The sequence below is a fragment of the Apodemus sylvaticus genome, chromosome 10, assembly GCF_947179515.1.
Source record: "Apodemus sylvaticus chromosome 10, mApoSyl1.1, whole genome shotgun sequence".
Classification (NCBI taxonomy): domain Eukaryota; kingdom Metazoa; phylum Chordata; class Mammalia; order Rodentia; family Muridae; genus Apodemus; species Apodemus sylvaticus.
The window spans coordinates 39722557-39748086 of NC_067481.1; the positions used below are offsets into that span (position 1 = coordinate 39722557).

General features: G+C 45.9%; 1 protein-coding gene across 2 annotated transcripts in view; it reads right to left on the reverse strand.

The window, feature by feature from the left end:
* Positions 1-25530, reverse strand: part of Hnf1b (HNF1 homeobox B) — a 54974-nt gene that overhangs the window by 9963 nt on the left and 19481 nt on the right. For both annotated transcript variants that reach the window (XM_052195165.1, XM_052195164.1), the window contains exons 5-7: positions 12642-12802; positions 6328-6463; positions 2370-2564 (exon numbers count right to left, since the gene is read on the reverse strand). In XM_052195165.1, the coding sequence (XP_052051125.1) occupies positions 2370-2564; positions 6328-6463; positions 12642-12802 (492 nt within the window). The remainder of the gene's footprint in view (positions 1-2369; positions 2565-6327; positions 6464-12641; positions 12803-25530) is intronic.

Sequence of the window (25530 nt, forward strand, 5' to 3'; positions counted from 1 at the left end):
TATTCCAATTTTTACTACAATGATATCAATGCCTTATGATATCACATAAATATGAAGGATAAACAAAAGGAGACAACTCAGATAAGATCTGCAAGAGCATATGACTCAATATTTAGTTGTTTTAACACTTGCCCCATGACTCATGCTAGCTATCCAGAAGAATCATGTCGATTCTAAGTCAGCTAACTAATGAAAGCATGTGGATGCTTGGCCACGAGGAAGGAACCAGCGTGTTCCCAAAACATGGACCGTAGGGTCCAAGGAGGCCTCCAGTACAGAGTGGAGGCGAAGGTCACTGGCTGCTGGTTATTTCCTGCTCTGGCCCCCTCTGGGCTCTCTCTCTCTCTCTCTCTCTCTCTCTCTCTCTCTCTCTCTCTCTCTCTCTCTCTCTCTCTCTGAGGTGATTCAGGTCTACCGGGTCTGGGCAAGCCCACGGATCATGCTGAGTGCTGTAATACTGTTCCACATAGACCTGAGAGGTGGCAGGGTTGGCGGTGGAGCACAGACTCCACAGGAAGAAGAATGGGGCCCATGTGGGTCCCAGACTCTGCTGCTGGCTGTGGCAGAGTTTTAAAAGCAGAAGATATGGAATTGGAGTGTGAGGTACTGCTTAGAAACCCACCCTGCAGGGGCTGATTCAGGGCTGAGCCCTGAGGATAGAAGCATGAATGTGACTGGAGGAACAACTCAAATCCTTTTGCCCTTCTTGCATTTTAAAAGTGACTGAGTAAACATACGTGTGTTTCTGTTAACACTTTATGCTTATGAAAGGTAGATAATTCATGTTTTTTAATAATTTATTTTTTTATTTTATGTGCATGGATGTTTGGCCTGTAGGTTTGTCTGTGTGAGGGTTTCAGATGTTGGAGTTACAGACATGTAACTGTGGGTGCTGGAAATTGAACCCTGGTCCTCTAGAAGAGTGTTCAATGCTCTAAATCACTGACCCATTTCTCCAGCCTGATCACCCTATTTTAATTTTATGTTCATAATGACCTCATAAGCAAACTATTCCTATTGTATGCATGAAGCAAATGAGACTCAGAGTATCCAGTGGCTACATAGCTGTTTAAGATTAGTCTAGACTGGATACTTCCTGAAGCAGGCAAGATGTCCTTCTATAATTCATTCTCAAACTTGAAAATTACAACTATAGCCGGGCTTGTCTGGAACAGTGGAGGCCTGGGCTCAGGATGGGAGGCAGGGATAGGTAAACGTAGGGGAGGCTTAAGACAAATGTGGGAACCTTTTGTAAGGGGCAGAGACTCTGCTGCTCCTTGACTTGGTAGAGGATAAGGTGGTATTTTCCATGCAGGTTGATTTCTTTACTTTGTTTGGTTTTTATGTTGTATATATGTTCATATATGTGTGAGTGTGGTTGGATGGATGTGCCCACCTGCATGCGTGCATATGTGTGTGTGTGACAGAGGGTGACCTCAGATATTAGTCTTCTGGTCTGATACATGTTACTTTTTTTGTTTGGTTTTTCGAGACAGGGTTTCTCTGTATAGACCTGGCTGTCCTGGAACTCACTCTGTAGACCAGGCTGACCTCGAACTCAGAAATCTGCCTGCCTCTGTCTCCCAAGTGCTGGGATTAAAGGAATGCACCACCACTGCCTAGCTCCATGTTACTTTTTGAGACAGGGTCTTTCACTGACATAAACTCACCAAGTATGCTAAGCTACTGGCCAGTGAACCCCAGGGACCTACTTGGCTCTATCTCCCCAGAGCTTGGGGTATATAGATACATGTCAGCATACCAAGATTTTTTTATGTGGGTGTTGGAGATCCAAACTTAGGTTCTCATGCTTGCAAAACAAAGCACATTCCTGACAGAGGTCTCTCTCTAGCTCTGTTTGTTTGCTCCTCAGTGTCCGGGTTGAACCTAGGACCTAATGCTGTTTGGCAAGTGCTTTAGCTAGGAACTGTACTTCCAGCTCAAGTGTTTTCTGATTAGAGATTTTTAGTGTGTATAGACTATGAGCATGAGAACTCCATACTCAACAGAAGTTTCATATGTTTTAGAGAGGTAAAGAGATCCCAAACAGCATGCCAACTCTTGACTATTCAGGGATGGTTGCTAGGGTGGTGCTTAGGGGAAGGGGCTGACTGACTGCTGAGATCTTCAGGGGCCTGGGCTGGGAAAGTGCTGTGTGCTGCACGTGCTTGGCCAACTCCCTTTGATTATAGGCCTACATTTTCCCCTGCAAAATTCCCCTTGGAGTCTTGGGGCTGGGGAAGAGGACAGAAAAGCAAGAACAACTCTCAAGAGCTGAGCTTGAGAAATGGCCTCAGTTGCTGATAGGTAGAGAAAACTAAACCAATAATCTTCCAGGAAACTTGCAACCCCGACACACGTGTCCTTACTGTGTGAGTTCTGGAGTTGAGTCACGGCAGCCATGAAGGGCTGCTGAGCCATGTGACTGCCTGGGCTCTGCTGCATGAGGGGCTGCTGGTGAGGGCTGTGCAGCTGTTGAGAGAACTGGACGGGCTGCAGGGCTGCCAGGCTGCTAGCCACACTGTTGATGACTGGGACGCCCTGGGCTTGGGAGGTGTTGAGGCCTGTGAGAGCAAAAGAAAAAAGTCAGAGTGGTTGCAGGGGTGAACAGAGGTGGGGGCAGCGTCAGTCACAGATGGAGCCTCGCTCAGTGTCTGTTAGAGAAAAGGTTGCATGGAAAGTGACTTCTAAAAGAAGGGAACTAAGACCTGGAGAGATATATTTCTGAAACCTAAGAGTCTCCCCAAATCATCCTATCACCTCCCAAATTCAGCTCCCTAGAGGTCATCAGAACCCTGGGAATGCTATTTGCTGTCTCCAACCATGCTGGATTATGAGAAGCCTGCTCTGGTGCCCTCTGGCCTAGTTAAGGATATCTTCTTTAGGGTCTGGCTTATTACCTAGATCTGTCTTTCTAGAAGTGAGCCGCAGTCTGCAGCAGCTCCTGGTTTCTCATCCCCCCTCCCCCTCCCTGCCTGCTGACCTACAATCAAAGAAAACCAAACCTTCCCTACAATCCTGGAGGGAGGAGGTCTGAGGATACACAGGAGAGCTCGCAAGGCCCCTGGGAGAGGTCAGGCACTGACTTTGTGCATAGTAGCAGAGAAAGGAAGAAAATAGAAGATGTTGGCCTGTCTGTGAAGTAGATATAGGTGAGGGATTTGGGTACCTGAAGAACCAGGTTTGGGGAGGAGGAAGCAATAAATTAAAGACATGGCAATGGGCCTGGCCTTCTGCTCTGGGGCCTGCAAAACCTGAGCTTTGGTATTATGCCTATCTACTAAGACTTCTTTTGAACCCTAGCCACTACTGTAAGGCCTGTGTCTTTTTGTCTCCATACTCTCGCTCCTCCCTGACATGATCCTGCGGAGGTGAGACAAGATCAGAGTAGAGGTCAGAGGTTGAGGACAGAAGGTATCCCTGTCTCCGCCCTGGAGTTGCCAATATTCCGTAGACCTTGCTTTCTGGGAAGTTGGGGAAAGAAGAGATCCAGAGAAAGGACTGTGGTAGGTAAGGGGTGGTAGTGTGTGCACGTGTGTGTGTGTGTGTGTGTGTGTGAGAGAGAGAGAGAGAGAGAGAGAGAGAGAGAGAGAGAGAGAGGGAGAGAGAGAGAAAGAGAGAGAGAGAGCCTTCTGAAAGGGAGAACATTTCGAAAGCAAGGATTTGTGGGAAGTCCTCCAGGGAGATAGTGCAACATCTTTAACAATTGCCTACTTGGAGCTCTGGAAGATATCATTATCAGAAACTTAAAAGGTGAGACCCTTGAACAGAAAGGAAGAACAGATAACCCTCTTCCTGGCTCCCTTGGGTGGGACTTGTGGGGGAGATCTTCTGATCATCCTAAGAATATCACTAGAATATCACCCCCTCAGGGCACTCAGATATGCTGAATGTCTATTTCAATTTCCCTCCTCTTACTGACAGCCTCTGACTCCCAAGAAACCCTATGAGTTTGAGTTTATCCAGGAGCCCATGCCCACTGCTCTCTTAGGGAAATCTCTGTCCAGAAAAGAAGTTTACCCTGTCTAGACTGGATAACATTTGAAGGCACAGTTTGGAAACAGGGCTGAGCCTCAGAGCCACCCGAAGACTTCTTTAAGAAATATACATTCTTGAGCCCCACCCAAGGACTCAGTGGGTCAAAGCCTGCAGAGGTGGGCCTAAGGAATCTCATTCTCAACAGTCTGAGATCCTGGTGTGCTTCTGTCCCTAGACTGAGCACCTCTTATGTCATCCTAGCTTCCCCGGCGGTGTGTGACTCTTGGCCTTTTTATCCGGAAGAGACAAAGATAATGAGGATATGGCAGAGGCAAGTCCCTTGTCCAGGGGCTTGCTGTGCTGAGGGAGGTCCCCTGTGCACACCGGAAAACAAGAAACTGCTCTAATCAACTCTCCCTTAAAGGAGGGCACTGGATCTCAGCCAGGCTTCCTGATGCCCCTCACCCTCCTCTATGCTCTGCCTACCCCAGTGCACATATGCACATATGTCTAAGGTCAGTGTGCACCCTGCTTACATGCCTCAGGAGATGCCGTGAGGAAGCTGAGATGCATGGGTGCACTTGATGGAAGAACAAACTTGGAAAATACAGAGTGGCCCTAGGGAAAGCTTTCATTTTGATAGCACCTAAAAGAATACAGTTAAGTGTGTGTGCTAGTTAAACTTAGTATGGGAAGAAATAAGTCCTGTAATTTGTGTTATTTTGTTTAAAGAAATAAGGAAGTAGATATTTTACCCATAGCCACCCCCTCTCTCAATCTCTCTCTCTGTGTGTGTGTATGTGTGTGTGTATGACCCATGCACATGTATAGATCAGAGGACAACTTGCAGGAGTCAGTTCTCCCCTCCCACCTTTATATGGGTTCTGGGGATTAAACTCAGGTCATCAAAAAAGCAAGCACTTTTACTGCTGGGCCATCTCTTCCAACCCCATGTAATCTTTTAGAAGGTAAGCAAGCTTGCTTTAGGCATCTCACGCTTTATGCAACTTCTAGTATTAGTTTGGTTTCTGTAGTCCAAGGGCCAATGAAATAGAAGTAAATTTGAAGTAATTTTTAACTGTGGGAATCTTTAATAACTTCTTTATTCCCATTTCCCTTTTGCTGATATAAATGTGGAGCGTGTTTCCATCCCAGCAGATAAGGACAGGGTGAGAGCCGTACACAGTCATTCAACAAATCTGTGTGCTTTCAATGGGCCCTGACCTGTTCTGCTCTCGAAGGCATAAGTTGTTCTCTTACATGATTTCCATTCTTAGAAGACAGGAGGGGAGGGGAGCAGAATGCAGTAACAATACAAGGAAGCAAACAGCATGGAGTCCTAGATGCCAAGAGGACCATGGGGTGGGGCAAAGCTGAAAAATGATGAGCAACACGCCACCCTGGGCTAGCCCTGGCTCCACCTGAGTAGGCTCCCCAATGTCACAAAGATGGTTCTGAGACAATGACTTTGCTTGAGTAGCCACAGTGGAGCCAAAAACATCCAAACACACAGATAACCTGTGACACAAAGCTAAAAAATGTCCACACCCTCAGTTAACCATCCTTTTTCCAGCGTGTCTCACCAACTCCAGCCTCTAATGGGGCAAGGCTGGTTGAAAAAAGAGCCTCCTTGAGCTCTTCAGGCACGTGTTAAATAACCTGCTTCTCTTTAAAGATCTGAAAGCTCAGAGATACTAGGTCAGTGGCCCTCTCTGGTTCCTCTCTATATTTTAGCACTACCCAAATGTCTATGATATGAAATGACTTCTTCAGAAACCCATCAAAACCTTGCTCTATCCTAAGGAACAACCTCAAGATTTTTCTAGAGAACACAAAGGGATAGGTATAAACAGGAAACAAATGGATAAGCCACAGTTACGAGAGGTCTTGCTTTTTAGATTTACAAGCATGCCTATATTCCTTATCATTTGGATTGTGTTAACACCGCACTTTATAGACGAGGAAGTCAAATCCCAGAGAGGTTGAGTGATTTGACCTGGCTATATAACTAGGAAATTGTGACCTGGATTCAAAGCCATTAGAATAATGTCTCTTGTTGCTAAATGCTCTAAACATTGTAGAGGAGACAAAAGAGTCAGAGAGGTAAACGTGAAATCTACAAGTGTGCTGGGCACGATTGAGCATGCCTGTGGTCCCAACAATGAGGCAAAGGCAGGAAGATGGGTGCAAGTCTGGGGGCAGCTTGATGGTAGTGCCCTGCCTCAGCCACCCTATGTCTAGGAGCAGAAGGAGATCTCACAGGGGCCTCGTGGGCCTCTTCCCACCGCAATGATTCACTTTTCATTTTTTTCTCCCTGGTCCCAGCTTTACTGACCAAGAGTCACTTACTCTGTGCAATGGCCATGACTCCAGACAGGGGAGTCATGATGAGGTTTTGAGATTGCTGGGGATTGTGGTGGGAGAGGCTGTGGATATTCGTCAAGGTGCTGACTGGGGGCAGTCCTCCTCCCGACACTGTGATCTGCTGGAGAGAGCAAAGGAGAGTGGTTGAAAAAGCAGCCTGAGTGGATTAAACCCACAACGACGGCTTCAGGATGCTATGGCTTTTCAACTTTGTTCACACACAACAGCAAAAGTTAAACAGTGCAGCAGACTCTGTTCTAGACGCTGAGGAGAGAGCGGCGACAGGCGGGCGGGGCCCTGTCCTCATGGCACTTGTATTTGTCCATTCTTAGAGCTGCCGACTTCAGAAGTTCATCTGCTCGTGTGTTGCATGATGGTCACTTGCTCATTATTTATGTGCCTTATGTCCTGATCTCCCACCTTTTCTATTATTGATGCTATACATAGGTGACTGCTAAAAATCAGAATAAAGAAGTGCCCTATGATCCCCCATGAGGGTAGACTGGGAGCCAGGAAGGTGTCCAGAGCTCCCCCTAATCCCTGCTCACGTAACAGTTCAAGCTCAAGAGTTCTAACATGCCCATTTCCCAGAGGAAAAACTGAGACCGAGAGTAGATATGCAACTTGACTGAGATCCTAAAGCTAGGATATGGTACGCCTGCTGCTGGAGTCTTGGTCAGTCTGACCTAGGATCCATTTTTAAATCTATGTTTAGAAGAAAGTCTCCAACCAAGGGTTGGAGAGGCTAAGGCTTTTCTGCTTTTCCAAATCCTCATCGTCCTTCTCCATCCCTCCCTCCTTCCTTTCTCTTCTTCCTCCAGTCAAGGAGCTGATGTTGCTAATGGCAAAAGAGCTAAATCGTCACTGCAGTTCGCCATTACGTCTTAGTGACAGAGGTGAAAGCGACCAGTTCTCGCAGACGTGCTTGCACATGGCTGCTCTGGTTCATTCTTTCATCCATCCCTACTATGACCTCTCCTCGTCTCCAGCTCTCCAAGCATCCAACCCTATCGGGGACTTGTCCTTGACTTAACAAGCGTGTTTATACACCCACTGATGGGTACTTTCTCAACAGTACTAAATAAAAACTGCTGTAAAGATGTGTTGTTTTGATCCTAATATTATCAGAAATATTTCTAATGTCCTGGTATTAGTTATAATCATATAAAAATCAGTTTTATATGCACACATTTTCATAATAGTTTGCTAGTCACAGTTTTGAAATAATTTTTCTTTTTTTTCTTTTTTCTCCTTCTTCCTTTTTTTCTGTTTTTTGTTTGTTTGCTTGCTTGTTGTTTTGATTTTTTGAAGACAGTGTTTCTCTGTGTTTCCCTGACTGTCCTGGAACTCACTCTATAAACCAGGCTGACCACAAACTCAGGAGGTCTGCCTGCCTCTGCTTCCTTAGCACTGGGATTAAAGGCATGGACTACTACCATCCAACTCTAATTTTTTTCTTAAGAAAACCTCTCCTCCTAAGCAGACCCAAGCATTGATCAGAGAGTCAGGAACCCTGAAGAGGGGTTATGGTGTTAGGGTCTGTCATACACACAGCTACCTAGACCTAGAGATTCTAGGTCTCAACTTCTATCTGGAAAGATGATAGCTCCTGCCCTGTCCTTCTGGTCAACCTCACACTTTCCAAGGTTAACTTGAAAAAAAAGAAGGGGGGGTGGGATCTTGAATAGGTTTGTTTGTGTTTTTAAAATGAACATGGAGAAATGAGTTAGAGGTCACATGACCAATGAGGAATTTTGACCACATCAAACAAGAGAGAACCAGCCTGTTTGCTGAACTTGTTTTTCAGAATGCCAGAGCCATTAAAAAAAAAATCTGTGACCTGCCTTCAGACCAAATCCCTTGGGTAATATGGTCTTTTAGGGAAAGGTGGGTGAGCGTAGTTCATTTCTGTAGCACTTCAGTTTGATGGTGCCACAAAAGTGTGGATAAAAATGATGGATGTATAGCTTTACTGTTTGTAAGCCACTTTCCCAGAAGTCCTCAGTCCATAATGACACAAAGAGAGCAAGCGTTATGACTCTTGTCCCTGTGCTACCTACTGAGAGAGAAACAGATGAGCTGTATGTCACCTGAGCCCGAGCGAAGGTTTGCTGGGTTTCTCAGGCTCATCCACCTACTGTGCTTGGCAACCTTGGTCAAGTGACTTCCCACTTGAAGAAGTAGCCATTACTTCCTGCTTGCTTCCAGAATGGATGGAAGCTGGAGAGTTGCCAACGATACCATGATGACCCTTCACTCAACAATTTGGAGAGCTTGAATTCTGTAATACCTTTGATATGGTGATTTCTTTATGTGACTATAACATGGAAGGTTGGTGCTATTAGCCCTATCTTTTGGAGAAAGATAGTCTAGAGAGGTTAAGAAATGTCTCTAAATTTGATTTTTTCACTAAAAAGAAAGAAAATAAAGGCCTCAAGTAGTAGCTGAAAGCAGATGCTCTGCTTATAAGGTCTGATTTTACACTGGCAAAGTATTGCAGGAGTAAAAAAAAAAAGTCAGCATACGCAAATTACAGCCTTGGAGCAGCTATGCCATTTTGGCCCAGGGTAGCAGGGAGGGCTTGCTATCAAACAGAGCTGTAAGCTGTCTTTCCACCAACCCTGTCACATGAACATTGCTTCTCTCAGTTTGCAGGTGAAGGTGCTGAAGCGAAGCAATTCTTTTACCCTATGCTGGTAAATTTCAGAGCCAAGAGTGCACATGTGGGTTCTCTTGCCCACACTTCTGATTTTAAAATAGTATGTGGGGTGTATGTGTGTGTGTATGTGTATGTGGTGTGTGTGTATTTCATGTGGTATGTGATATATGTGTATGTATGTTTGTATATATGTGGTATGGTGTATGTATTCTATGTGTGTGTCTGTGTATGCTATGGTATGTGTGTGTATGTGGTATGTGGCATGTATGTATGAATGTGGTATGGTGTCTGTGGTCTGTATGTGTGTGCTGTATGTGTTATATGTTGGGTGTGTGTTATGGTATATGTGTGTGTGTGTGTGATGTGTGGTATATGGTATGTACGTATGTATGCATGTGTGTATAAATGTGGTATGGTATGCATGGTGTGTGTGCTATTGTGTGTGTGTGTGGTATGTGGCATGTATGTATGAATGTGGTATGCTGTGTGTGGTCTGTATGTGTGTGCTGTGTGTGTTATGATATATGTGGTGTGTGTGTGATGTGTTTGTGGGATGTATGGTATGCTGTGTGTGATATGTCTGTATGTGTGTGTATATGTGCTTGTATATATGTATATGTGGTATGGTTGTGTGATGTATGGAATGGTATGTGTAATATGTATATCTGTGGTGTGTTTCTGTGATGTGTAGTATGATGTGTGAGGTATGTATATGTGGTTTGCTTGTGTGATATGTGGTATTGTGTATGGTGGGTATATGTGTGTGTATTTGTGTATATGTATGTGTGATATGGTGTGTGTGTTTGTGTATATTTATGTGTGATATAGTGTGTGTGTGTGTGTGTATGACTTTGTGTGGTCCTCACCTTCTACCTCGCTTAGGTAGGATCTCTTGTTCACTGTTCTAATGCCAGGCCAGCTGGATGAGCCGGCCTACAAGCTTCCAGGAAGTCCCTTGGCCTTTAATCTCCCTGCCGCCCTACTGTGTCTAGTTCTATGTGGCTTCTAGGGACCCACACTCGGGTCCTGATGCACATACAGCAAGCCCATCTCCCCAGCCCCACCATGTCCTTTTTAAACCATATTCCACTCTTGCATTGGTGGACCTGGGATGTACTTGTTACACATTAACAGGGAACAGACTCTTGACTCTGGGCACCCGGTGATAGTGACATAACATATAAACCAGGGTGTTGAAGACAAGCGAAAAGCCAGGCCCTGCAAACAAACTTCCAGATGTTTGCTAACACTGAGGTGTGCTGTCTTGGTCAATCATCAATCTAGCACATGGCCTAGTGAGGGCAATGATGAGAAAAGGGTAAGAGTGTGTCCGCAGGCTATGCACGGGACAGCCTGGATGTGGGCGACAGAGTGTACCTTACAAGGAAGATAAAGAGAACATAAAGAGAGACTCCAGGGGCCTTTAAGAACTAAGAGCTAAGGCTTGGAATTACATTGTATTTTATTTTATTTTTTGGTACTTGGGGCATTCTTCTAAGGCAAAGCACCTCTACCACTGAGCTACATCCCTAACCCAGAACCTGGGAGTTTATTATTCTTATTTTATTCTGTGTGTATTAATGTTTTGCCTGTATGGATATCTGTGCATCACATGCGTGCCCATGGAGACGGTATTAAGTCCCATAAAACTGGGGTTCCATGCAGCTGTGAGCCACCATGTGGTTGCTGAGAATTGAACTCTGGTGCTCTGAAAGAATAAGCAATTGTCCTAACCACTGAGCCACCTCTCCAGACCTATCTAGAAGTTTTTAAACCACTGAGAAGTAAAGGCCTCTTTTTCAGGGTAGCCTAAATAATGCTTCAACCCTGACTTGTTTGTGTTTTGACTGTCAAAAAATCATAAAGACTGGTGGGCTGGAGAGATGGCTCAGGGGTTAAGGAGCATTGGTTATTTTTCTAGAGGACCTGGGTTAAATTCCCAACACCTGCATGGCAGTTCACAACATTCTGTAACTCCAGGCCTAGGGGGTCTAATACACACATGGTGTGCAGAACATTCATTCACATAAAATAAAAATAATGGTTAAAAAGCATTATAGAAAAAGCAAAAGAAACTATAAAGGCAGCGTGCACACATTGCTGTCAGGGAAGAAGGGATCTCAGGGGAGAGCACAGAAGCCTGAGAAATGGTTCCGACTTGGTTGACCTATCTGGTTTGTTTACAAAGACTCCCATAAGGGAAGCCAGCCCAGGTCTCCTGAAACTGGAGTTGTCCAGACCAGGGCTCCCCTCAAGACCTACATGTTGTTTTTCTTCCGAGGAACTGGAGACTTGGTCACCTGTGACTCACTTCTCCTGTGTTGCCTACACAGCTCACACGTCAAGGTCTAAAATGGTAAACGCTCCCTGCCACCTTCCAGCCCCCACCAGTCACGGTCACAGGTGGGGGTCAGACACCTTTCGGGAATATGTGCAGCTCCACCTTCGTCGTGGAAGTCAGGAACCCTCAGCTCCTCCCTCCCATGAAACAGAGCATGACCCAGAGAATAAAGTTTTCCATTTCCTACCCTCACGGTTGGTGTCGTAATACTTCTGTTGTCTCAAAAGCCCTGTCCCGTGCCCTTGTATTTGCAAACCTATGAATTGGAGAATAGGTCTAGGATGGGGGTGGGAGGAGATAAAGAGGGGTTCAGAGAGACTGGGGGTGGCAGGAATCAGAATGTCCTATATACATGTATGAAACTGTCAAAGGGCAGATTCAAGAAAAGTTAGTGTTGTGTGTGTGTGTATACATACACACACACATACACATAAACATACACATATGACTCAGAACTTTGAACACACAGATAAGCCTTACTGAGCAGGCTAGGGTTCATCCGGTTATGGGGCTGTGGTTAGAGGGTCAGAAAACTTTGGTAATATTATCATTGATAATGATGGGACAGCATGCTATTCATGAAATAGTCACTGTGCTGAATGTTTTTGTATATGCTATCATACTTCCTCAACAACCCTATGGAGGCTACCCCAGTTTTATAGATGAAGAAAAGAGAGCCAAAGTTGTAATTTGCCCAAGGCTATACCATTCTGAGGTGCCAGAGCTGAGAGTTGAGAGCTGGTAACGGAACCTTTGAAGTCACTGTTTCTTACTCCAGCCACCACCCCACCCACCAGACCAGACCTGCCATTATGTCCTCCCTCCCAGTCCAGGAATCCCATATCCTGCCTGCTCTACATCCTGAAACTCTCCTCATCAGGACCAAAGGAGTCAGGAAAGGAGTCAGGGGCTTGTTTCAGAGTGAGGTGCTTTCTGGGTTAAAAAAAAAAATCAAGTTTTGGAGGCCTTGGACGGGAAGGATGAATGAACATTTTATCAACACAAATGTCATTGGCAGCCCCAAAACAAACAGCGTCCCACCCGGCTTGCTCCTTTATGAGACATTCAATCAATAAAATGAGAGCAGGGCTCTGTCAGATTTATTGGCTGGGTTCAAACTGAACACCTCTTCTACCCGCCAAAGGCTGGGTCACCAGCCTACCTTTTGGTTCCTGCTCTGGACAGCCCCCATTTTTCCTGGTGGGGCTACAATGGTTCATTGTTTGAGGCAGGCCTTGTGAGAAGTTGTGTTTGTCTTGCCTCTTATCTTATCAGCTCCAGTGGCTCAGGAGTACTCACCATTTTACTGTCAGGTGAGAGGAGACTGTGGCTTGGGTCCAGACTGGCCGGGGAGACTTGCTGTAAAACCGACTGGCTGGTCACCATGGCACTGTTACCATGGTGACTGATTGTCGAAGAGGAAGTGACCTCATTGTTTCCCGGCTGGCTGTAGCGCACTCCTGCAAAACAACATGAACCCCATAGGAAAATTAGTGTCACCAGGGCCCCTGGACACTGACTCAGTGCCTCCTGTTTTCAATGGTGGGTGACAAGAAATCAACATTGTTTTCTCTTCTGTGTCCACTCACAAGAATGATCACCCATCTTCCCCAGGGTGAGGGTGGCGTGGCCTCTACTTTAATTGAGGAATATAAGATTTTATATATAAATATCATATACAAATGTAATGGTTTGCCTTTTTGATTGGGAGCCTGTAAGAGCTGAGCCGCTTCTCCAGCCTGGTGTAAGAGACTTTGGTCCATTTTGGTTTGTTCTTTGTTGTATTGCCAGGTTTTGGCACTTCCTAGTCATCCAGTCAGCGTCTATTGAAGGATGGGGGGGAGGGGTGGAAAGGATAGATGAGAAAATGGAAAGCAGGAGAAAGAGTTGAATCTTCTGAAGGCCTGGGTTTCTCTGAAGGCCGAGGTAGGCCAACCCATAAGGGTGAGGCAGATTTCTAGTCAGGACAAGGAAGAATTTTCTAGCAAGAAGGGACAATGGACAGACTTTGGGATTTATAAATGAATGGGTTCAAATCCTGCTTGGCACTGCACCTCTGCCTCTTCCCATGAAACAGAGAGAGTTCCGCCTCTCTGGCACTGTTCAAGGACTGGTGGCAACCACTCTCCAGCTCCCAGCATTATGCCAAATACTCCTGGACTGCGGGCGAAGATGCTTGGCAGGGTGATCTGGAAGTAGGATAGACCTCAAGATGTGGATATGAAGCGTCTTGAATTCTACGACTCCTAAGGCCAGAGTCCTAGCACGGATGGAATTTTCTGGTAAAGAGCAAATTTCTAGAGGCTCCTGCTCTGGCAGACTGATTGTTGCATTGCCCAGGAAGCAACATGGCAGGAGGCCTGGCTGCTGCCCTGCTGCTTTCCTTTGGAAGCATCTGGACTTCACTCGGATTTCACCTGCATGTTTTGACTCCCTGGCCAGCTATTTACCTTCCCAAGATGCCCTGCTCCCAAGAGAGTGGTGATAACACTGGGAGTCAGGTGTGTGCTCACCTCCCAGCCTGTCCCCACCATCGATTTGGTCTTAAGTCAAACAGTCTCTGGACTTAGCCTATTTAATTTGGCTGAAGGAAAAGAGCCAGCCCTCTGATGATCAAATATGGGTCACAGAGAGGCTTCTCCCCTACCACAGGCTACACGATTATTTATTTTAAAATAATTAACTAAGGATATCCATGGGAAACAAAAACCTTCACAAGGTGGTATGGTAAGAGTCCAGAGGCTCTCATTAGAGGCTGGGCAGCAGAACCCATTTGTTGGGTTCCAGCATTTGTACCAAGCACAGACATGTCTCTGAACTTCCCCTTTATGATTTCTGGCTGGGACCTGGAAGATCCCTGTTTTGAGCACAGCTTTGCCATCTATCTACTGGGTGAGTGCCAGCCTCCTTATCTAGAAGCTGGAGGATGGTGTGCTGTGGCAAGGGGACTGTCAGTGGTGCAGTGTGGAGGGAACTAGGCAGAAGGCTTGTCAGCACTAGGTCCACCTGCATCCTTCCCCAACTGATGCTCCTCTCATAGGTGTAACAGGCACTGGAGTGATCTTCTAGGAGCAGGGGTAGACAGATATTATGAGATTGTCCACAGGCCACACACCAGGAAGAGAAAAAATGGAGCCAGAATCTTCATATATTTCATGAATTCATAAAATATATCATATTTAATGAACGAGGGAAACAGAATGTATTGGCTCTGGAGCTAGGTGACCTGGGTGACTCCTGGCTCCACCGTGCCATAGTCAGGTATGCCTGGGGAAGTTACTAGCGTCCCCTGGGCTTCCTTTCCTAATTGTTAACAATGTTCACCCCTTAGGTCACAGTGAATTAGTGGATGTGCATTACTCAGGGCAAATGCGTTACGATGGATATATAACAGTTACTCCAAGTATCCCTGCCTCTACTCTCAGCCTATCTTCACACAAACATTTGGAAACTTCATTAAGAAGTGGATGCTCTTTCTTTTGTCAATCACCATTCCTAGCTCTGGAATGGAGACAGGCAACAAGGCTTCTGTGTTAACCTTGATTTACTGAAGATACCAGGTTATCTGTCACAGGAGACCTACGGAAGAAATGGCTGTGGTAAATCATGGTCACAAGTCTTCTACTCATGACTTGGTTCAAGTCATTATTTTGTCATGGTCCTATCATGGACCCTATGAGCCCTAGAAAGACATCCAAGTACAATCTAGAGACTTCCCCTAGGTGTTAGATGCTACTGTTCTCTGGGTATCATGGACCTTGGGTTATCAAATATGCTAAGGTAGCTAGCCGGCAAGCCCCAGGAATCGGCCTGCTTCTGCTTCCCTAGCACTGGTATTATAAAACTCGGTCACCATGCCCAGATTTTGCATGGGATCAGGGGAGGTATTTGGGACAGGGTCTCAGTCTTGCAAGGCAAGGACTTGGTAGACCATTATCTCTCTATCCTCTCTGTTCAGAAGCTTCTGTTGATCCCTTGCTGCTTTCTGAAGGAGTCCAAATACCTCTGACTAACAGAATCTACATTCTGCCTTATAAAAATGTATCATCCCTCATCACAGTCCATGCGGTCACCTCAGATCAGATGGCTCTGCCACCGCCTCAGTGCCTTGCCTATGCGATTCCCTGTTCCCTCTATGTTGACAGTTCTTTTCCCTACAGTATCTCTGGGAATGTGTTCTTCATTCACCTTGTTACTTAATGGTCCTGTCCTCTAGGCTTTGAAGGCTCTAGAGCAGTAGTTCTCATCCTTCCTAGCGACACAACCCTTTAATAGAGTTCTTCATGTTGTGGGAATCCCACAATCACAAGATTATTTTTGTTGCTACTTTATAACTGTAACTATGCTACTGTTATGAATCAGAATATAAATATCTGATATGAAGGATATCTGATATTCAACCCCTGTGAAAAGGTCATTGGACCCCCCCCCCCAAAGGGGTCATGACTCACAGGTTGAGAACTGGGTCTCTAGAGACTCACCATGAGGAGTCTCCCTGTTCTCTGATGTGTTTACTTTTCTCTTCCTCTCAAAGGGAAGAGATGCTTTAGTTATTGTTGCTGACAGAGCACCTGGTCTGGTGCCTATTTACAGACTGAAGGAAGAAGACCACAGCTGCTTTGATCAAGGAACAAGCAGAAAGAGAAAGGATGGTCAGTTCTGAATTGAAAGTGTGAATCTGTTCCAGACTTACCAGGGGATTGCTGGGAAGTCACACAGATCTCACAGTTGAGAAGCACTAGATGAATTAAAAAATTTGCACAAAGCTGGATAGGACCACACAGCATATAATCAACAGTCCAACCCAACATGGACCTATTATTACTGAATAATACCGCCTAAGCAGCATCAGCCAGCTGCCTCGATCACTCAAGGGCTATATGCCACATCTGTGCTCGTCAGAAATCATAATGCCTTCTGACTGCAGACAGTCCTCTGTCTTCCATGTCACAATAATGACCTGCAACCTCCTGACCTCTACTTCCTTAGGCAAACTTCAGGACCCTTTCAGGTCAACTACCATGTTTATTGTTGGGCAGCTTTTATGATTTTAACCACCTAGCAGCTGCAAACTCTACTAATGTTTGGATGGAAGCTTTCTTTTTTAATAACATGTCACCGATGGTGCAATTTTCCCCAACAGCCCTGTGACTGTTCTTCTACAACTTAGGTACCTCTGGGTGTGTGTGAATGTGTGTGTGTGTGTGAATGTGTGTGTGCGTGTGTGTGTGCGTGTGTGTGTTTAGATGCATGTGTTGGTTTATACAAGACCAGCTCTGCCTCCTGTGTTCAAAGACAACCATGATCACCTTACAGGAGGACTCCAGAGAAGGCCTGCTCTGGTCTATTTCAGGGGCTTCCACCTATAGCTCATAGACCTAACTATGTAGCCCACCCCTTTAAGATTCTCAAGAACCAGTAAAGCCTTCAAATCTGGAAACCAGCAAAGCATCAGGACCTAGACATTTAAAACTCTGTCTGTCTGTCTATCTTCCCTTTCTGTCCATTATGATTCTGGATCAGTTAACTCTTTTGGCTTTGGTCTTTTTTTTTTTTTCCTCTGAAGGACATATACATTTCCTACCTCTGGTGATAGATGCTGGATTAATAAAGTAATGTTAAGAGAAACATTGGCTTTCCTTGGTAGGTGAACAAAAGAGCAAGGCCAACCAGGAAATGGTGTCTAGAATTCCTCTCTACGGAGAGAGGAGAGCGGGGACTCTTGGGTAATAAGGGCTCAGCCTGTCCCTCACATGGCCTTTGGCCCCGAAACCTGGGGAAGGGGCTCTCTTGACTGGGATCTGTAAGGTGAACCCAGAACCTGGTGGGATGCCTTCGACCCTGACACTTCATTTTGAAGCCAGCTCCTATTCGTGATAATGAAGGAATGTTCCTCCAGTTAGTGGACCTATGCCAGCTCGAGTGAGCGCCCCAGCCACCGGCAGAGTAAACATTACTCAACTGGCCAGAGCTCTGTCACACACATTCTTCCTCTGTGTTCCTAACCTCATGCAGAGCACAGTCCAAACCCATTGGGTCTGAAAACTAGATATCTGAACTGAGGTAGGAGGGAGCAGAGAAGGAGAAAGTTCTTCCAAAATGAAGCCATTGTGCCCACAAATCATGGGCAGACAGAACTGTTTCCTAGGAAGCCCCAACCTTGTACTGGGAAGCGGAGAGTGGGGGGGGGCATTAAACTAGTCTTGGTGGCCTAGCCATATATATGTCTTTATAACCCCCACACCCCTCACCTAAAGCCAGTCACCTTTATTGAGGACAGAGGCAGAGAGACTGCAGTCTGGTGAATTCCTCACATGCTCATTTATCATTGAAAGAATGTGAACAATTCCTTGGCTTCAAACTGGGGACACGAGAAACCAAAGGTTCCTAATGAATTAGCACAGCTGCCTCAGTTTCTCCATGGGAAGCACAGGACTTTTTGCCATTCTGCATACCATTTCTCCCTAAGGATAAAGACCCATGTTTGCATGGGGTTTAGGAGACTGAAAGTCTGAAAGCCTAGGAAGGGGGTGGGGGTGGGGAACGCTGATGTAAAACAGCAATTTAAACACTAGGTGGGTCTCAGTTCTAGATCCCGGGGACCTCAGGTGGGAGTCCCAATTGGGGCAGGAGAGACACAGGCAGGCCTGGGAGGACTGCAAACACTCTTGATTCAACGGGTAAAGCAGTGAGTGACTCTTCAGGGAGGCCCACAAACTGGTTTTCTTCTAGAAATCAATGTAAACTCGAGCAGTGGGGAAAGAAAGAAAGAAAGAAAGAAAGAAAGAAAGAAAGAAAGAAAGAAAGAAAGAAAGAAAGAAAGAAAGAAAGAAAGAAAGAAAGAAAAAAGAAAGCAAGAAAGAAAGCAAGCAAGAAAGAAAGCAAGCAAGCAAGCAAGCAAGCAAGAAAGAAAGAAAGAAAGAAAGAAAGAAAGAAAGAAAGAAAGCTGAGAAGAGGTGCTAGTGTTCATGGTGCTTCCAGACATAACCTCCAGGCAAGGAGGGAGGCGGGACGGACACCCATGGCCTTCCTTCCATGGGGCTGGTCTTAGTACTATGTCCTCTTGTCCTTGCTGGAGAGCTGGTTTCTGCAAGCAAACATCAGCTGGTTTGTAAGATCACTTCAGCCTGGAGCCCAAGGCCACAGCCGGAAGAGCCTACCTGGCTTTGGAGAACCCTGGCAGGCCTCATCCAGATGAACATCTATACTGGTTTCTCAGGGGCCACAGGCCCATGTGACACACTGGACAGCTGAAGTTCAGAGGTGATTTAAAACACCTCTTGCCGGGAGCCAGCCAGCAAGTCTGACATTCTGAAGCTGACCCCCTTTCCTCTCCCCTACAATCCCCGAATACACTCCCGATATGGAGAGCCACTTTGTCAAGACCCACGGATAGTTTGAAACGATTTTATAAGTTTTCACCCTTGTTTCTTGGCTGCATCTATCATGAGAATATATATATATTCATATATATATATATATATCGTAAGGCAGGCTATAGTCCCCTCAGCAACTTCTTTTTAAAGATTTATTTTATGTATGTGAGTGCTCTATTTTCATACACACCAAAGGAGGGAATCAGATCTCATTACAGATGGTTGTGAGCCACCATGTGGTTGCTGGGAATTGGACGCAGGACCTCTGGAAGAGCAGTCCGTGCTCTTAACCGCTGAGCCATCTCTCCAGCCCCCTCCTCAGAAACTTTTATATGGAGTGAGGACTATGTCAGGTACCCAAGGATTTGCAGAATGAATCAATTGACTGGGGGCTCTATGAGAAGCAACTGTGGGATATATATTCCTAAGTCTCCTGCTTCTTTCTGTAGTAAGGAGAGATACATTTTTAAGGACAAAAGAGAAAATGGAAGAGGAAATTAAAACACAACCAAAGTGGAAGAAGCATTACTGACAGGTCTGAACACTCTCATATCGGAAGGCATCAGACAAGGGTGTGTGGAGGGGTATGTGGGATGTAGCAGGCCACTTGCTGCACCTGAGATCTCATCCTGTGCTGAAATGTGTGTGTGTGTATGTATATGTGGTGTGTGTGTGCGTGTGTGTGTGTATGTATGTGTGTAGTGTGTGTGGTGTGTATGTGTATATGTATGGTGTGTGGTGTGTGTGTGTGGTGTGTATGGTGTGTGTGTTGTGTGTGCGTGCGGTGTGTGCATGTGGTGTGTGTGGTATGTGGTGTGGAATGTGTGTGTGTGGTGTGTATGTTGGTGTGTGTGGTGTGTGTATGTGGTGTGTGTGGTGTGTGGTGTGGTATGTGTGTGGGGGGGTGTGGGGTGGTGGTGGTGTGTGGTGTGTATGGTGTGTGTGTGTGTGGTGTGTGTGTGGTGTGTGTGGGGGTAGTGTATGTGTGTGTGGTGTGTGTGTGGTATGTGTGGTATGTGTGGTGTGTGTGGTGTGTGTGTGTGTGTGTGTGTGGGTGTAGGGTGGTGGAGGTGTGTGGTGTGTGTGTGTGGTGTGTGTGATGTGTGTGTGTGTTATATGTGTGTGTGTGGTGTGTGTGATGTGTGTGTGTGTTATGTGTATGTGTGTATGTGGTGTATGTGTGTGGTGTGTGTGTGGTATGTGTGGTACTATGTGTGGTGTGTGTGTGTGGTATGTGTGGTACTATGTGTGGTGTGTGTGTGTGGTGTGTTTCATTCTCTAGTCGTGCTGCCCAAGCGTACCATCTGCTCCCCAGCTCTTTAAGAGCCAGTGCTTTCATTAATACAAGGTGACTGTTTCTAAAGTGAGGCTTAAAAACGACGGCACACAGCCCACACCATCGTATTGCTTGGCAAGAAACACTCACTGCCCCTGTAGATATACAATTGAGATGCCTACGTTTAGACTTAGCAAGTTAGAAGCCAGTTTGTGGTCCACTGGGTTGACTTTTGAGGTGAGGAAAAGGACCTGTTAGTGAGTGTTCACTGTGGCAACACGAGTAATCTAAACGTGCTTTTGTCAAAACAGAAACCAAGGTAAAACCTAAGAAGGGTTAATGCTGGGATGTCAGTCCGGTGCCTGTGGGGGCAGACAGTGTCCTGCTGCAGTCTGGCTTCTGGGGTCTTGTCTTTTCTAAGAGGTTGCCTTTGCAGGCAGGGGTAATATGGTTGCAACAAAGGCTCCCAGGCTTGGCTGACGAGGAGAATGGTGGTATTCCTAGAGGGCTGGGCAATGCGGGCAAGGCTATAAAGCCATCAGAAGGCTGAGCCACTGGGTGTCCTCACAAAGTAGGACCTATAAACAGACAGCTGCATTGTGACCGAAGGGCTAATAAAGTTGCCTTAGAAAAGAGAGGGTCTTCCACTATGACCTATTCATAAGCCATTCCCCCATGGGGAGGGGGATGCCCAGGAACGAGATCTTTTAAGGCCTGACAAGTATTAGAGCTGCCTCCCTATGGGGCCTGGCCAAACCCCAGCCTCTTCATCACTATCACTGGACAGCTCCATCAGCATCATCACCATCATCATCACTATCATCATCAGCATCATCATGACAAATCACTGCCGATCACCCAGCAAGCTTGTGAGTAGATGCTCACTTCAGGGAGCACCAGGTATCAGACACTGAGCTCTTGGCAGGCGCATGAAAACGGGCTTCTAGTCTGTTAGGAGCACCATCAGAGATGCTCAGAGTCTGGCAGATTTTCTTCTGTCTCTTGACAGCTCAGATGTACAGAGAGTCTAGATCTCAGGCACTCAGTGGAAACTCAGAATGACACAGTCTAACACTTTTCTTGTCTAAGGCGTATTGATCAGTAAGAGATTATAAAATGATCTGAAGTGGTAGACCATGATATTAACTAGTACAACTAAACTAGGTGAACGGCCTAAATCTGCAGAAACCAAGCTAGGAGAGCATTCGGGAGAAAGCCAGGCTGTTCTCTGGGAGAGGTATCTGGGAGCATTTAATGTTGCCACTAGTTTATGAACTGTAACTTGAGATATGAGACGGCATATCAGGACATTGTTTCCAGAAAGGGGAAGCTAGGCTTCAAATAATATTTCCAGAATCCATAAAAAATGACTGTTGCACTCAGTTTAACTATAAAATAGAATAACAAATCTATAATGCAGAAAAATTAGGACTTAAGCTTTTTGGTCAGGAACCTCTCCATAACCAGATCCTTTCATTCCATAATGTAGGAGAGTGGCTACCACGGTGCCAGGCCTAGCAGGAGAGACTGTGAAGAATCCAGCAGGGGTTTGGACACAGCTCAACTCAGGATTCTATCGCTCTGAATATATGCACAGTGAGTCAGGTGTCTGAAGGCCCCGCTTCTCTATGGAAACAAGGCAGACCAGTTTTGTTTTGTTTTTCTTTGACAGGAAGGGAAGCAAGCCCTGGAGTAGAATTCTAGGTAACAAGAAAGATAGGCCGCACATCTCTGCTCCCATCTGTAAAATACCTAGAGATCAACGAAGCACTTACATCTCGACTGCTATGCAAGCTGCAGGTGTTGTTTGATGAGTTTCTGTACTTGCTGCACAAGTACTCATCTGGGCTTCATGGCCGTCACAGTAGCATTCTGCCACGGACAAGGTTCCAAAGCACGGGCACACAGGCTGCCACTCAAAAGCCCCGGAAGTGCTAACCTCTGGCAGTTATAGGTGTCTTGTTTATACCCAGTATAAATCTGTTTATTGTGACTGGCCCCACCCAATCTGCCAATGTTGTAAAGCCCTAATGGTCCCTAATAAAGGTGGACGGCTGCTAACAGCACAGAGTTCCTGAAACAGGGATGGAGTGAAGGAGAGAAAAAAAAAGAGAGGGAGGGAGACAGATGATGATCTGAACAATAAAGTGCTGCCATGGTGAACCCCCATCTGTCCCTAGGGCAGCAGAATCTGGGGCCGCAAGCCTGGAAGCAACACACAGTCTCCAAGGAACGAAAGGTCAGAATCCTCAGTTGGCTTAACAATCTGTCCAGTGTTACCTCTGGGGTTCAGGGCTCCCCAGCTCCAGCTGCCTCTCCTTTTCCAGCTGAGTACAGAACCACTAGATCACTGTCAACCCTTCAGAATGCTCTCCCGCTCTGTCTAGCTGAGTGACAGGCAACTCCTGGCTGCCCATCCAAGTGGCTCGGGACACGTGTTGCAATGTTCTACATCCACATAACGGCAATTTTGATCCTACAGGTGTGCGTGGAGCTACCATGTCCATTTTTAACATGCTCCCCCAGCTGACTCTGATGTGCCCTGTGGAAGACACTGGAGACCCTAGATACTGCCAGTGCTCCTGTCGCATGGTTCTGACTGTCTCAAATGATGACCAAAGTTCATGGAAAGTGCAAAGCCACACCCTTATCAAGAACCCAAGGAGACCCAGGACCCCTCCTTAGGAAGCTCCAGAGCTCTACAAGGGCAGTGAATCTTCCTTGCCAAGCAATAAGATGACTTGGAGTGTATGTTATCACTTTAAAGCCCTGTGACAGCCCTATGTATGCGTTAGGACCCCTACTGAGCTGATGAAGTCAAGGAACACATTTGAGAACATGCTGCCAGGTGGTGACAGAACCTCAGTTCCAGTGAGCTATGTTTTGAGTGCTACACCTTGCTTCCAGATACATCTGCCTCAGTGTGGACTTAAGTGAGGAGAAGGACTATCCGTAAGGAGCAGATCTCAGGGCACCCCACATTGAATAGATTCTTCTTTGGAAAAGCCATTAAGTGCCCAAGTCCATCTCCAAGATGTACCTTCGACATTCAGGGTATGCTACCCAAGAAACTGCTCTTGATGCCCCTTTTAGAGTACTAAAAAGATAAAGTCTTCTCCCATGAGGCTGAAGCTAGTCTGTAGTAGCCAAAGCTACCCACTGTGCTACTGTTGAGGCCGCTGAGTGAGGGCACAGTGTGATTAAGTAAGCAGATGCTAAAGGGGAGTGAAGTGGCTTCTCGGGACCTCTGAGGCTTCCTGTGCTCACCACAGGCTAGAGGTCACCTTCCTTTTTTGTGCACATTCTGCCTGAAGTTGGAGTCAGCTCCCTTTCTCAGAACAAAGGTCAGGAAGCTTCTCAGAAGCACCCTCTATCAGTAAAGCATCCAATCTCCCTCTAATTGGGCAGCTTCCGTGGCCCAGTTATATACAAGCAATACAGGTAAGCGAGGTACTCACGCCTACTTTTGTTAAAGGAGGAAGAATACGCTGCTAGGTACAGAAAACTCTTGGTCATCAGCTGCCTCTGACCTCCTGATGTATGGTCCTGAGGCCTAATCCCAACATCACTCTGTGCACCACACAGCTGCTTCTCACTGCACTAAATGCCCATGACACTGAATACACCTTATGGGTGTCCCTGAGCAGTCCTAGGGAAGATGAGAAACTGCCTCGCATCTGCTGTGTGACAAGAAACCAGCCTGAGTCTACTGCAGACACTAGTTGGAAATACCCAAGTTTTCTAAAAATCAAGACTGAACAAGACTCCAACAGAGACAGGGAACTAAAGGGCCCATTCACCATATCACAAATAACACAACAGCAACAAACAAACCCTCTTCCAAATAATGCACAATACCAACTAACCATAGCCATCATTTATGAGAGCCTGCCACATCTGGGTGTTTTCCCTATATACACAGGCATCATACCATTTCCTCCTCCAGCCTTTGCGCAAGCAGGTGTGCCCATTGTACGTTGAGAAACTGAGGCTCAGATTCCAGAAGCTTGCCTAGGGTCACACAGAAATAACTGACTAAAGTGAGGCTGGAATTGAGGTCTCCTCCATGACCCATGGTTCTGTTATGCACCCACTGGATTTAGAAGAACTTTATAAAGACATGTTAAGCAGGATTGTCAGTCAAGGGAAGGTTGGGGGAACAGAGGGAGATTAGTTACTAGTGGAGTTGCGTAAGATGCTCCTTACTGGTAGTGAGGCCCCTGAGTCATCATCTTCTTTGCCAACACCAAAATACAGAAACTCCAGCCCCTCGACCCCTAACCAGAATATGCATTTGGACACATACCCAGGCAATGGACATGCACTTTAACATGGAGAAGCTTTAAAGTTAGTTTTCAACTCATGGTAGTCCACTGGGCTCCCCTGGAAAGGTTTACGGGCTACTGATGCCTGGCCTGACTCCCTAGAGAGTCTAACCTAATAGGGCTGGGCTGGGGCTGGGCTAGGATTTGCACTGGGCTGGAGCTGGGCTTTGGTAGGGCTGGGGCGGGGCTGGGACTGGGCTGGGGCTGGGCTGTATTTGCTAACCCAAGCAGCCTGTTTTCATATGATGTGTAAATCAAGAATTATATAGATGTAAGTATGTGCATATGTGTATATGTGCATTATATACATGTGTATATATATATACATATATGTATATATATGTATATATATATATATATATATATATACATGTACTATTAATTATGTAAGTTTGTGAACCTGCCCACAGAGTGCCCACCAGTGTTGATGCCCTGGAGCTGGGATTGCCTAACATGAGTGGTGGGAACTGAACTCATGACCTCTGGAAGAGCAGGTCTCACCCTTAACCTCTGAGCCATTGCTTTAAGCGCTGGTTTTTACATTTTTAATTTTATAGAGTTGGGAAAATATCCAAAGGAAGATATGTCATGATACTTGAAAATTACATGAAATCAAATTTCAAATGCCATAAATAAGGTCATGTTGGGAGACAGCCACAGACATGTGTGGCTGCATTTGTGCTACAGAGGCAGGCTTGAAGGGCTGTGACTGAGACTGTGTAGGTTGAAAAGCCTGAACTATTCCCTTTTTGGCTCTTTAATGAAAAATTTACCTGGCTTTGTTCTATAGATAATTAGGAGTGAATGCTTTATTTGACTTTATTGTGAAGATATGTTCTATTAATATATAATATAAATATTATATATAAAATGTACACATATAAGTTAATATGCATGCATGTTATATGTATAAATATACATACACATGCACACACATGCATACACACAGATACACATGCACACAAACAGATACACTTGTATATACATATATACATACATGTGCACACACGCAAACACGCTTGAGCATGCACATGTACATACACAGACATACAGGCACACATACAACCACACACATAGATACACACTCGCATACATACACATACACAGGCACACACAGAGATACACACTTCCATACACATACATACATGCACACACAGGCATTGCGTAGGAGCGCATGTTCACGCACACACAGGCACGTGCACACGAGCACA